The 13,305-nt window shown below is 36.3% G+C and overlaps 1 protein-coding gene across 5 annotated transcripts; it reads right to left on the reverse strand.

Annotated features, from left to right (window-relative positions):
- Positions 1 to 477: 477 nt before the first annotated feature.
- Positions 478 to 5,919, reverse strand: LOC145123625 (RAF-like serine/threonine-protein kinase 20). Of its 5 annotated transcripts, none has more exons than XM_079058822.1 (9): positions 5,659 to 5,919; positions 3,165 to 4,995; positions 3,032 to 3,091; positions 2,245 to 2,406; positions 1,989 to 2,155; positions 1,760 to 1,907; positions 1,568 to 1,690; positions 1,341 to 1,428; positions 478 to 939 (listed from the first exon to the last, which is right to left on the reverse strand). In XM_079058822.1, exons 2-9 carry the CDS (start codon positions 4,953 to 4,955, stop codon positions 758 to 760), a joined length of 2,721 nt encoding a protein of 906 aa, XP_078914948.1. In that variant the 5' UTR covers positions 4,956 to 4,995; positions 5,659 to 5,919; the 3' UTR covers positions 478 to 757. The 5 variants fall into 5 exon arrangements, with proteins under 5 accessions (XP_078914948.1, XP_078914950.1, XP_078914947.1 ...); XM_079058824.1 differs by having other exon boundaries at positions 3,219 to 5,079; XM_079058821.1 differs by having other exon boundaries at positions 3,165 to 5,079.
- Between the last annotated feature and the right edge of the window lie 7,386 nt (positions 5,920 to 13,305).

Genomic DNA, 13,305 nt, shown 5'->3' on the forward strand with positions numbered 1-13,305 from the left:
TATAGCCAAGTTGCCGAGCCGAACTTGGCATACCGAGGATTTGGTCTGGTGTTCGCCAACCAAGTGGCCTAAGGATCAAAGACAAGACAATAAAAGATACTCTTATTAAGTTGAGGCGAGTTACCAAACATTGTACAGCTCCCCATTTCAACAATTTTAAAGAATTAAGATACTTTACATAAATGACATCAAACTGACCGGGATTCTTTACATAAATGGCTTATCGAACTACTTTTGTGATAGCAGTAGCAGTATATGTTTAAGAGAAATTAAATATCCTCCTACTTTTCTTCCTAATTATCTACCTACCCATTTGAAATGATGACAAATGTCCTAAAATATCATTAGTTTTATCTAAATATGATATTTGTCACAATTTCACGTGGGTAAGAAGATAGGTAGGAAGAAAAGGTTGGAGAATATTTAATTTCTCTATGTTTAATGATAGATTGTGGTTGGTGTGGTTTTGTAACCACATTATAAGGCAAAAAATAACCGCCTAACATATAAAATGAAATATTTGGTTCTACCTTCTTCTTACCTCCTTATAATCCTCCTAAGTCCTATCACAGCTTTCACTGGCCTTCTCATTTCAAACAAACAAAATCATCTCTTTCTCACATACAACATAATCTTCAATATATATATATATATATATATATATATATATATATATATATATATATATATATATATATAGGGTTGGTATCATCTCTATCTTAGACCTGGTATGTACTTTGGAGGACGGGATGCATTGCTAAGATCCCTTGTGTGGGTGGGGATGGGAGGCTGCAGACATAAGACGTAAGTGGGTGGTTATTTCAGTGAAGGATGGCCTGAGCATAGGGTTAGGTGCCCAACAATGCTCCATTAGCCTTCTCCATTCCCCATCACAATCCCTTGGAATAGGGGGTCTCAACCTATTGCTCACAATGCCTCCTGCAACAAACAAAACAAATGGCTTCCATTTAGCAATCAATTACTACAGACAGTAGTACAGTGTTGGTATGATGGAATCGATCGGAGAAGGAATGGCTGTTTAGTTAATTTGAACCATTCCTTATTAAGAATTTCATGATTTCAATTAAATTATATTATATATATATATATATATATATATATATATATATATATATATATATATATATATATATATATATATTGTATTTTCCATAAGTAACTACTACTACTGGTATGTATATTATGTGGGCCAACAATAGTAATAATCTATATCTATCAGATGTTAAGTTTTCTGTGATACTATTAGAATACTAGGAAACTATAGATTCTTTGTAAAATACTAGTAGTTAGATAGATAATGATAAATGATTAATCCCCACCTATGATTGCACCATAGTGCATGTTTGCATAGGGCTCCTCGCCAGTCAGGATCTCCCATAACACAATTCCAAACGAGATTACATCAACCTATTTGTTAATTGTCAATTTTTAATTGTTAATTGTTATGTTACCAAAAACACAAAACAAAAGAAAACAATATATTATATATGGTGATAGAATGAAAGAAGGGAAGGGAAGGTAAAGAGGATCATGACATGATGATTACCTTCTCAGATACTTTATTGCTGCTACCATTCAGCAGCTCAGGAGCCATCCATGGCAGGGTGCCCCTAACTCCACCTGAAACCAAAGTGTTGCGCTTCATCTTTGATAGTCCAAAATCACCTACCTGAAATATATATATTTATAATAAGAAAATGAAAAACTTGTAAGTTGTGAGTGATAGATAGATAGATACCTTGCATATAGGGCGTGAAGGATCTTTCATATTGACAAGCAAGTTGTCACATTTGAGATCAAAATGCACAATATTCTTGGAATGTAAATACTCCATCCCAAAGGCTGCATCCATTGCAATTATAAGCTTCTTGCGATGGTCCAGATGCCTAGACAAAGAAATAAAAAATATATGAAAAGGTAGATTGATTGATTGATTGAGTTGAAGGAGGTATAGAATATGAGATTACCTATCTTTGCCAAGTAAGACACGCCTTAAGGAACCATCAACCATGAACTCTGTGACTGTAGCTAATGTCCCCCCTGGACCATCTTCTACTATACCATAAAATGCCACAACATTTGGATGGTGAAGCTTTGACAGAATCTCAGCTTCTCGCCAGAACTCTATTATTGTCTATAATAATAATAGATAATAAGACTTTATTTGTTTGTTTGTTGGTGATTTTGATTAGTAAATAAATACTAGAGTGAGTGAGTGAGTACCAATCTCTCCTGTTGAGATGATGGACCTGGACCTGCTGCAAAGCAACTCTTGTTTATCCGTTTGATGGCCACATCTGTTCCCCTCCATTTTCCATGGTAAACTGTCCCAAATGTTCCAGAACCAACTTCCTTTAATTCTTCAACATCTTCATTCCTTATCATCTGTTCCAACATCCATCCATCTTCACTTAATATAACCACTGACTGCCATTATCATAACCCCCAACTATTTTTATTTTTATAACTCTTGGACCTAAATTTTGCATTTGCTTTCTAATTCTCTCTGTAGGAAGGAATTCAGGAATCAGGAATAGGATCACCTTTTAATTTTATTATAGACTTTGAAATTCTTATTTTTATTTACCAATATCTTACCATCCATCAATCAATGTGTACTGTGGATTTCAAGTTTAGGCCTTTGTTGTGTCTTATGTTCTTTAGTATTCTACAATCAAATTATCTTCAATCTATCTATCTATCTATCTATCTATCTATCTATCTATCTTTATTTCCTTTTATGATTGTGTTGTTATCTTCTCATCTAGTTTCCTGTGTAATTTTTTTGATTCCCAACCAATCATCATCTTCAACATCAACAAAGCAATATCCATTCCACATAACTTTTCCCTACAATAAAGACTATATTACTTGGTTTTATCCCAACAGAGATAGGCAATGAAGTTACCCAATTTGTACAAAGGTTCAAGATTATAAGTTGGCATTGACTTGCTTATCTATTAATTTAAAGTTTAAACTAAAACTAATATGAATTATGAAAGACCAATACCTGCAAAGAATTGATATCAAGATCAGCTAGAGAAGGCAGCCTAATGTTCTCTATCTCGGCCTACAAGCATCAAATTGAGCAAATAAAAAAAAAACAAACAAACATGAGCAAAATGATGAGACTAGAAATATACCTCTGGCATCCTCATCATGTTTTCAACAAACTGCATACTTTGAGTTTCACTTACTTTGAGCTGAGATGGATCATCATCTTGAAGAAAAGTTTTTGGAGGTCCAGCAAGTTGATCCTGATGAATGAGAGAAACATCAGCAGCAGCCAATTTCTGGAAAAAAGACCAGTGCTGAGGTTCGTGGTTTGCTATGTTGAAGCTCAATCCTGCTCCATCTTGTGGTAGGACAGCAACACCAGTCACCTCTTCTGATGACATCATTGCTCTTGTGAATATATCAGACAGAAAAAGTCGATCGTTCACATCAATAACTATGTCGCCTTGGGATTCAATTTCATTAGGAAGAGGAGGAGGATCAGTATGGTTAGTTTTGAAGTGTGATATGCTTTCTGCTGCTGCTGGTTTGTGATTGATCACCTCCTCAGTAGTGTTGGTTTCAGGGCCAGATTTAAGGATCTGTTTGTGTTGGTTATCATTATTATTAACCTGTTTTGTTGTTGAGATGGGAATGGGATCTTCAACAGCTTCTGAAATGAAGTCAGAAGGTGAACGAGTTAAGAGAAACTGAGAAGCGAGTGAATCATCAGACTTTGTTAGCCTGTTCAACTCTGTTGGCCCCCGTGGAAGCCTCTCAGAATGATAAACACGTGGAGGTGGAGGTGGAGGTGGCTCAAGGTAGCTCAAATCAATAAGATTATCATTCTCCTTCTCCTTATTATTAGATTTTGGAAGGGGAGGAGAAGAGTAAGAGACTAATTTAGGGTTTGGAGGACCATTTTCAACCTCTTGCTTTGGTATTGCCTTGTTTACTTGTATGTCCGATTTCTGGCCTTGGCTAAAACCTCCTCCTTGCAGAGCACCGTGTTGGTTGGTGTTTAGTAGATTGGATGAATTTGGCAGCATAATAATAGATTCAGAAGGTACTGGCAGTGGCACTGATGATATGCTGCTGTTGGCGACAGGTGGCACTCTACTTGAACCCATGTCACCATTATTATTATTACTATTATTATGTCCATGAAGCTCATTCAGATTCAGATTGTTTCTCCCAAGATCATGTCCCACTCTTCTTCTTGATCCCACCAAACCATTCACAGCAACTACAAACTGAACCTCTGAATCGGCAGAGCCATAATGAGTATCCTCCAAGTCAGTCAAGGAAAACAGAAACATCCTAAGCTTTTCATGAAGATGATGATGATGATGATGATGAACAAGGCTGTTGCATTCCTCCATCATATTCTGCAAATCTTCATCACAAGAGACGGATACCAATGCATCAAGATCCTCACCAGGAAGCTGATACTTGATTGAACATGTTTCACTGTAAAGTGCTGTTGTTTTCTCCCATAACTCTTGCCAACACACGTCCTTTCTTATACGGATAATCATCGTATCTCCTCCAACATATCTAAGTTTCCCATCACTTGGACGAGGTAAAATCTTCCCACCAAAACTGCATAGGATCTTAATCTTATTCTTAATGCTTCTGCTTTCATCATATAAACAACTCTTCCTCTCCTTTCGACTTGTTTCTCTTTCTACAACATCAACATCACTCATTCCTGGAGTAAGACCTGCAACTGCAGTTGCAGAGGGGTCAGGGTATGGAATGAAGGGCAAGGGCATCATCACGCGATCCCGCATAAATTCAACAGCAAACTCTTCACCTGTCTGGATGGAAAAATTATATACAGCTTTCACTTCTGTACCTCTTATATTGGCTGCTTCATTCTTATCAGATTCATTACCATAATATTCGACATGCTTGTGGCCTTTTGAAGCTTCCATCATTCAAACTTCAAAATCCTTATCTAGACGGATCTCTCTCAAACTAGTAGAATAGAATCAATCATGAAATATCTCAATTCCAGAATACCATGAAAAATGTATGAAAGCCATATGGAACCACACAAACCTACCAAAATATCAAACAAAAACCTCTGTCATACTCATACACAAACTATACCACCAGCTAAACATTAATTATACATAGCACAGTTTTATAAGTCACAGGGGATCATAAAAGAAGATTCATCAACTGAATTAAAAATACCCTTAAACAACAATACTTGTCCATTATTTCAATGCATGATATTTTTGGTGGCTTTCAAATATCCAATTTTCTCTTCCTCTTTGAATTTTCTTCATTTTACATCTGCTTTTTTCTATTCCTACCAGATTACTTCTGGAACAGACCAGTCTAAAGTCTTCCACCTATTACTATGGACTATGGAGCCTAAACAATTAATATCACTATTGGTGTAAAGTACATCCAACCCACACATACGAAATACGCAATTAGTATAGCATGGACGAACAAGTAACTTCAGGACAGTCAAAATCGATAATATGAGAAACAAGTGCCCTATATTTTGAATATTACAGGATAGCTTTGTAGGTATGCAGACGGGATGAGCAAGATCTTATCAAAAACCCCGATTCTGATGAAAAGAATACATCAACAACTGCAGTACATCCAAGTCAGATGACATACCCTTAACATATATCAGTCTTTAATTGCGATTTCTTGACGAAATCGAACTGTGCTAGACCTCGTGCACGAACGCTCTTCGCTTCTTTAATTCAGAATCTTGTTGTTGAGCGGACGAATTTCAAAAGGTTTTGCTTTTTCTGTCTCTCTCCCGTTCTTTGTTTTGTATTATGATTTTTGAGTTCTCTCTCAGCCGATAGCAGGTGTGTTCATCGTCAAGTCAAACGATGAGGTCCACATTGCACCTGCTTCCAACACAATTTTTCCGAGATGCTTCTTTTTACGGAAAAACAAAGGGAAAATGACATATATGCCCCTATTATGTTTCTAGGGTTGACCTTTTAAGTCCCTAAACTAATTTCGTGTCTTTACAAGGGCATAAGTTTGGAGGCAACTTGTTTTTTTAGTCATCCTTACCTATTGTAGCAGGTTTCAGTCATGTGTCCACATAAATAATCAAACCATCTCACTCCAGCTCACAGTGTACTGCCACTACAACAATTTCAAATACCCGTTCTTCATCTCTTCCACTTTCATTTCAACCCAATTTCACCACCACCAACGGTGGTCGGAAAATCTGAATATCTTTTGCCACACCCCGAAACCGTGATGGCGGAATCGTTCCGGGGCGGAGGACGTCATGTATAGCATCACAACCAATGTGAAATAGCAACCATAGCAACACAACCATCACAGTGTATACATATATGAAGATGTTTACATCAATTTGAAACTTGTTTGAATTACATCAGAGAGTACATATAAAATATAAACATAAGACTCTTATTACTCCAGCTTCTCATAAATCCAGCAGGTACCTGTCTACTGATTTCTTGAGAATACAAGCAGTTTGAAAATATCAGCATAAAGCTGGTGAGTTCATAAGCGGTAGTTTGTAATGAAAACTTGTTGATGAGCTCGTAAAAAGTATTTTGTATAGCGTCAAGAAAATCCGATATTTTCTTTAAGTGAAAAATGTAGCGTTATCCGTCCCATATAAACCATGAATGTTCGTTACTGAAAACTGTAGTGATATGTGAAAATACTACTTCATGTGACTAGCTAAGGCTAATCATGAAGTATAAGTATATTGTATATGAAATCCTTGCATAAACGATGCTGGTTGAAAACCCTGGCTTCAGCCTTTATACGTAGTGTGTTAGTTCTATTTAGTATAAATAAAACTGTTGAAGGGTGACAAGTTGTAAACTAAAGGGTGAATTATACATAATGTGAGCCGTATAACCATACTTGATATGACTAGAGACCTTTCCAACGTTCTTCAGGCGTCGAGTTAAATGACATTTGTCACCCTGGGCATGCCTGGCCAACTGTAGCTAGCAGTTTGGGTGTGGGATTGTCAGTCCCGAATAGATCTATTCACAAATCTCACGCTCTCCCTCCAGGAGACTCAGGTTATACTATGATAGGATTTATCCCTGTACACCTAAGGGTACAGTAGTGAAGTAGCGCCTCACAGTATCGTACAATCTAGTTTACATTTAGTGTAGTAGCGTTCTACCGTAGTGAAAATCCGAATGTATATCGTTTGTAGTGATAATTACAGTTATGAAAACGCGATAAGGTAGTGATGCAAATTGTAAACTATTTCTGTCTTAGTGCATAAGTTTAGTAGTGAAAGTTTCTATACTTGTTATGCTTAGAAAATCCCAAACTATACCGATTATGGTTTGCATGTAAAACGTAGTGAATAGCGAGTCCGGAAAACCATGCAATTTTAGTGAAAACGTCCCTTATGCTCAACACAGTACAAAAGGGTTAAAGTATGAGAATTTCATTAGTTTTGAAAACCTTTATGTTTAGCTTGTTTCCCCCCCTGAAAACATTAAAAATACGGAAAATGTAGGGGTATGAACTCACCTCGAGCGAGTGGTTTGATTGAAGGATCGATACGAAGAGTCGGGTGTTCTGGTGAAGCCCTGAACACGATTCGATCCTAATAACATGTAATGACACATAAACGAGTCAAATGAAGGTATTTCACCACTAGATGTGATGAAGAACCATTCTAAGAACTTGGGACTACTCGCACTAAGTGTTAGGACCTCAAAGGATTGCATGAGGGAGGTGTATGGCCACCTTAAAGGTGTGTATGGCCATGGGTGTGCGGCCGTACACTCATGATGGAAGGTGCCTTTGAGGTGTTTTCAAGGTCCATACTTGCATCCATGAAGTGTCCTAGGTCCATACTTGGTTGTAGTACAAGTTTAGGGTCTTAGAAATGGGTTTGTGGTCCTAGGATGTGTGTGTGTGGTCGCACACAGGAGTGTGCTACCATACACAGGAGTGTGCGGCCGCACACAGGAGTGTGCTGCCGCACACATGAGTGTGTGGTCATACACCCATCAAGTTTTGAAGAATACGAAGAACTCGAAGAGTTTTAAGCTTAGATCAAGGTGTCTTACCACTATAACAAGCTGAATGATGGAGTAATTCACGTTCTTGATGCCCTTAGAGTGTTCTTGGATGAAGTTTTTAGTGAGAGAAAGTAGAGTGCAGCCAAATGAAAGGAATGAGTGAAAGGGGTCACCTTATATATATAGGGATGAGTGTGCTGCCAGGAGATGTGTGTGCGGCCGCACACCCATGTGTACGGCCGTACACTCCCTCTAAAGGTGTGTATGGCCTTGTTTTGACAGCATACGACTTGCTGACTCCTTCCTAGACTCAACCTTGGTCATGCTCAAGCTTAGAATCACTTAAACGAACCCTTGAATAGTACTAGAAATCGACAAAACAAGTTGAATAATGATTGAATTGATTAATTGTACAAGATTGAAGTTCCGGGTTGTCACATCTTCCATGGCCAACTTCTACTTCTTACTTTACCTTTTTCATCTTATTTTCACTGTTTCTGGTATAGACCGACCGACAAGGCCAAATCACATTCATTGTTCGAGTTTAGAAGGATGCTAATCCTTCAATATTCCCGACTCATAAACACATATAGCATTCCATGGCTTCTCAGCTAAGCTTTCTATTATAGAGGATTCCAAGCTCGAATATGCTTTTGGGATTCTCTTGTTTATTCCCGAACAAGTTCGCCATCTGCATACCAAGCGTTCGTCAGAGATTCTAGGGATTAAGACGTCTAATAGTGTAGGGTTGTTGAAAAAGACAGATTTTGGGTCGGATCTGTTATTAGAGTTTTGGATATTGGGATTTGGCCTGAGATGGAGAGTATCGGATGGTCATGGAACTCATACAACTTCAATCTCCGCTGGTAGGTACGTTTTTCCCGATGACATCTTGTAACTGTGAGTTGATCGAAGCTAATTACTTCTCTACTGGTTAGAAATCAACAAATGGGATTTCCGTCTCTTGATAAGCCACCCGACTACATTGTACACCGAAACCGGAACCACAAAATCTTTACTTTGAACATTCTGAACCGCTCTTGATTAATGTCTTTCACCAGGGGCATTTCCACCCGATTATCAATCAATTTTGGCCGGAAAACAATCACTTCATCCTCCTCTTCTTCACTTTCCACAGATGCCTCCTCTTTAATCACCCCGTTTGATTTGTTTTCGGTTCCATGTTTCTATGTCTCAACGCCGATAACAATCTTTTTCATGTTGGGGTCAAACATGCCCTTTATGGATTGTTGGTTAAAGAAGTTAAAGATTGGCAAATTTGAATTTCCGATTGATTTCGACTGCTTAAGTTTCGGTAATGAAAAATCAATGTAAATAGTCAAAATTAGGAAAATTCAAAGTCAAAGGTGGAAAAATTGGTCATCAGATGTCAATATGGCAAAGAAATAACCGGGTGACCCGGTCACTTTGGTCAAAAGGACGTAATCGACCCGACAAAAACAACTTCGTTCACTCATAAAGCCACAAAATAAGTTAAATGACTAAATGGGTCAACCCTAGAAATCTAATAGGGCATATATGTCATTTTCCCAAAAACAAAAACTAAAGTGAAATTCAGGTAATTAATTTTTCTTTTATCATTTATTTAGGCGATGAATTTGTGGAACTATGTGCACATATAATTATTATCACAAGATTCCGTACATATAAAAAACGTTGAAATCCGACTTATAACGAAAAAGTTAAGATCCGTCGAAGTTTTGCGACAAAACCGGCACGACGCCGCGTATCGTAAAAAGTGAATTTTTGATAAACTACTTTTTAGCCTTAGCAATCTAAGCGAAAGTCACAGTATACGTTAAACCGAGAACGTACATAAAAAGAACGTCCAAATCTGACTTCGTTAGAGAAAGTTATGATTTTTCTCAGATTTAAGATAGTAGTATACAACCCGGAAATTGATTTTTAGATCGATCGATTTTTAGCCGACACAACCTAAATGAGAATTGAAGATCTCATTAATAGGAGCTCAACGATATAAAGACAGTCGAAAACGGACGTCGGATGACAAAGTTATGAATTTTTAACGGACTTTAACTATCTAAGCCTATTAAAATATAACTTTAAAAATAAAGTCAAAATTAGCCGACGGAGTCTAAACGAAAGTTGTAGATCACGTCGCTACCTATGCATGGATATAAAGAACGCCAAAAACGAAGTTTGTATGCCAAAGTTACGAAATTTAGAAGATAATTAATTTTGAGGTTAAGTTTCGGAGGTGACACGTGGCACCATCCATCCACTACTTCTTCCCCACGGCTTCACACAAGATCGCGACACCTGGCACAGCAACACGCCGTGTAGCTCGATTTCACTGCCTATAAATAGAGGCGCAGATCACTTCATTTCTCACACCATTCTAATCCATTCTCTCCCAAATACCCCCAAACCCTCTTCTCCTTTCCCTAGCACCTCCTAGGTGTTCGAAGCGAGTCCCGGAGTGCCGGAAAGCCCTGAGAAGAAGAGCTTTCGGCTAAGAAGTTTTGCCCGCGCAGAGCCCGGTTCTTTGCTAAACCCCCTTGTAAGTGAGTTATGTTTACCCTACTTTAAGTATAACTTATTTTTAAGTTCATTATCGTTATTATGAACCTATAAACAAGATTTATCAGTGATTCAAAGTCGTTATACTGATTGATCTACTTACGGAGATGATGTCTAGGCTGTGATTTAGTGAGGTGTTTAAAGTGAGATTTCCAAATAGTATACTTCGTATACCAAACGGACCCTACCTCCGATATGATCCTACCTGGTTGTTCATTACTTGATAGATCATGAAAGTAGACTTTGAGTTAATGATGAATATAGACTAATAATTAGTCGCAATAAATATTTGACTAAAACTTAGCGATAATAATGTTAGGTTACGTCAAAGGAAAAGACAGTTGCTAGAAGCAAAGCATCGCCCAAATTTCAAGTCGTCACTTTAACATGTGAGTGCATAGACCCTTTCATGAACATGATTTTAATACAAGTATTAATAAAAGTGTTAAATATATGTTGAGAGTTTATATGTGAGTTATATGCTTATTATCTAGAAATATGTGTTATACGTATATTTGATGATATACGCTATGCGAACCAGACATGGTTCTATACGTGTTGAGATGTATTTACATGATAATAATAATAGAAGTATTATAAATGAGAAGATAAATGTATGTTAATACTTAATACTTTGTATAAAATATTACACTAAATTAGGATAGTGTTGCCGAAACAGAGTTAGTATTGAAAGTTGATTATAAGCATTGTAGGCTTGCTTACTGATCCAATAAGACTTAAAAGAGATGCTTAGTTCAATTAAGTTTGGATATTGGGTAGTATCTTATTAAGGGTACGTGTGTGGTCGGAATAGAGAGTAGAAACTCTGTTCGAGGAGATTGATGATCGATTGTCACACCCCCAAACCGAAACGGCGGAAACGTTCGGGGGCGGAGGACGTCATATGTAGTATCACAACACATGCATCATAGTAATCAAAGTAACAAACAACCATTGCATTAATAGTATAGTGTTTACAAAGTATGTGATTCACAAAAGATTGACTCCAAAAGGAAATAACAAAACAAGACATGAAGCTACTATACTCCATCTTCTGAATCCCAGTGCGCGTACCTGTCTACTAGTTTCCTGAGAATACAAGTTATTTTGAAAGAGTAGATCAGCATTTAAGCTGGTGAGTTCATAAGTATTTTAGTTATGAAAAGTAAACTGAAAGTTCTTTAGAAAAGTTCGTCTGTTCCTCCAGAAAATCCTATATTTTCTGATGTGGTGAATGATAAGTAAAAATGACTCTACAATTCCTTCTATGAGTACTAAATGGATACAAGTTATATACAATTCAGAGTAAACAGACAATCGATTGTGTGAATCTGCCCTAATCCCACAACCAAACAAGGAACAGGAAGTAAGGCGGAAATCACACATCCCATTGTTTGTTAGATCTTCATTTTATATAACCCTGGCGTATTCATTTGGTACTTACGGAGTTAACTGTAATAGTTCTTTATATTTGGTGAAAACATTCTTTAAGAAAATCATATATTTCCTTTAGTAAAAATGGTAACCATAATAGTTCATTCTATAATCACTTAGTTTATACTAGCTATATATAATCTAATATCGAACGAACAGTTAAATGGGTGAATCTGACCTAAGCCCACAACCAAACAAGGAACAAGAAGTAAGGCGGAAAACACACATCCAATTGTCTGTCGGATATTAATTATATATAACCCTGATGTATAAACTAAGGTATTATAGAATTAACCACTAAAGGTCCTTTAAGTTATACTGGTTTAATAATGCGTATCAAACCCTTTTACAGATGAGTTTCTAGTTTAGCCTACTTAATGTTCTATCTGAAAAGTATGTTTTTGTACTAGAAAACGGTATATTGAATTTGTATGCTATGACCTGACCCATGCCTGATACTCCTTATGATTAGTTGGTGTACACAGGATATGTATATATAAATATATATATATATATATATATATATATATATATATATATATATATATATATATATATATATATATACTAGTAGAATACCCGCGCGATGCAGCGGCAGCTGTTAGTTTTTCTCGACGAATAATATCCTTTCGACAAATACTTTTTTGGCGTTTAGTTTCGTTTCAACATTTGTCTATCTGAAAACATGTGGTGTTTCAAAGAACACACAATTTATCAACAAATATCAAGTACTATTAAATATATCTATAAGGTATGCACACATTCATATTCTTTTTCGGGAAATTGTTTCCATTTATATTTATGTTATAATGTTTAGGGTTTTAGTTTGGGCGGTCATCACATATTGTTATACCAACGGTAAAAAGTTTATCTTTTTATTTTTGTGGTTAGTTTAAAATTACATCAAACGAATAATAAAACGATTCTTTTAGTTTCAAACTAAACTAATACGACATGATTCGGCAAGCTATGAATAGTTTTCTTTCGTCAAATAGTTTATGGTTGACGGTCACAATTTTTTCAAGCTAAAATCATATTGTTGTTTTTTGTTAAAAATAAAAGTATATTGTCGTTTTTTGTTAAATGTAAAAGTCCGTTGTTGTTTTTTATTGAAAATTGAAGTCGGTTACTTTTTTGGAAATATACAATTAAAACTTTGTTGTTTTTTATTTAAAAATAAATATATAAAGTTGTTTTCCATTAAAATAAAAGTATTTATTTTCAGTTAAAAATAAAAGTTTATGTTGTTTTCAAGTATTATAAAATACCTGTTTTC

Source organism: Lactuca virosa, chromosome 7, assembly GCF_052849685.1.
Source record: "Lactuca virosa cultivar CGN04683 chromosome 7, Lactuca_virosa_CGN04683_v6, whole genome shotgun sequence".
Classification (NCBI taxonomy): Eukaryota; Viridiplantae; Streptophyta; class Magnoliopsida; order Asterales; family Asteraceae; genus Lactuca; species Lactuca virosa.

What these genes read in the sequence shown, in the direction of transcription:
- LOC145123625 (XM_079058822.1), bottom strand. Translation starts at nt 4,955, where the DNA reads ATGATGGAAGCTTCAAAAGGCCACAAGCATGTCGAATATTATGGTAAT. An exon ending in CTTCACGCCCTATATGCAAG is followed by an intron (nt 1,691 to 1,759) that starts GTATCTATCTAT and finishes TATATATTTCAG; the next exon opens with GTAGGTGATTTTGGACTATC. An exon ending in GCAATAAAGTATCTGAGAAG is followed by an intron (nt 1,429 to 1,567) that starts GTAATCATCATG and finishes ATTAACAAATAG; the next exon opens with GTTGATGTAATCTCGTTTGG.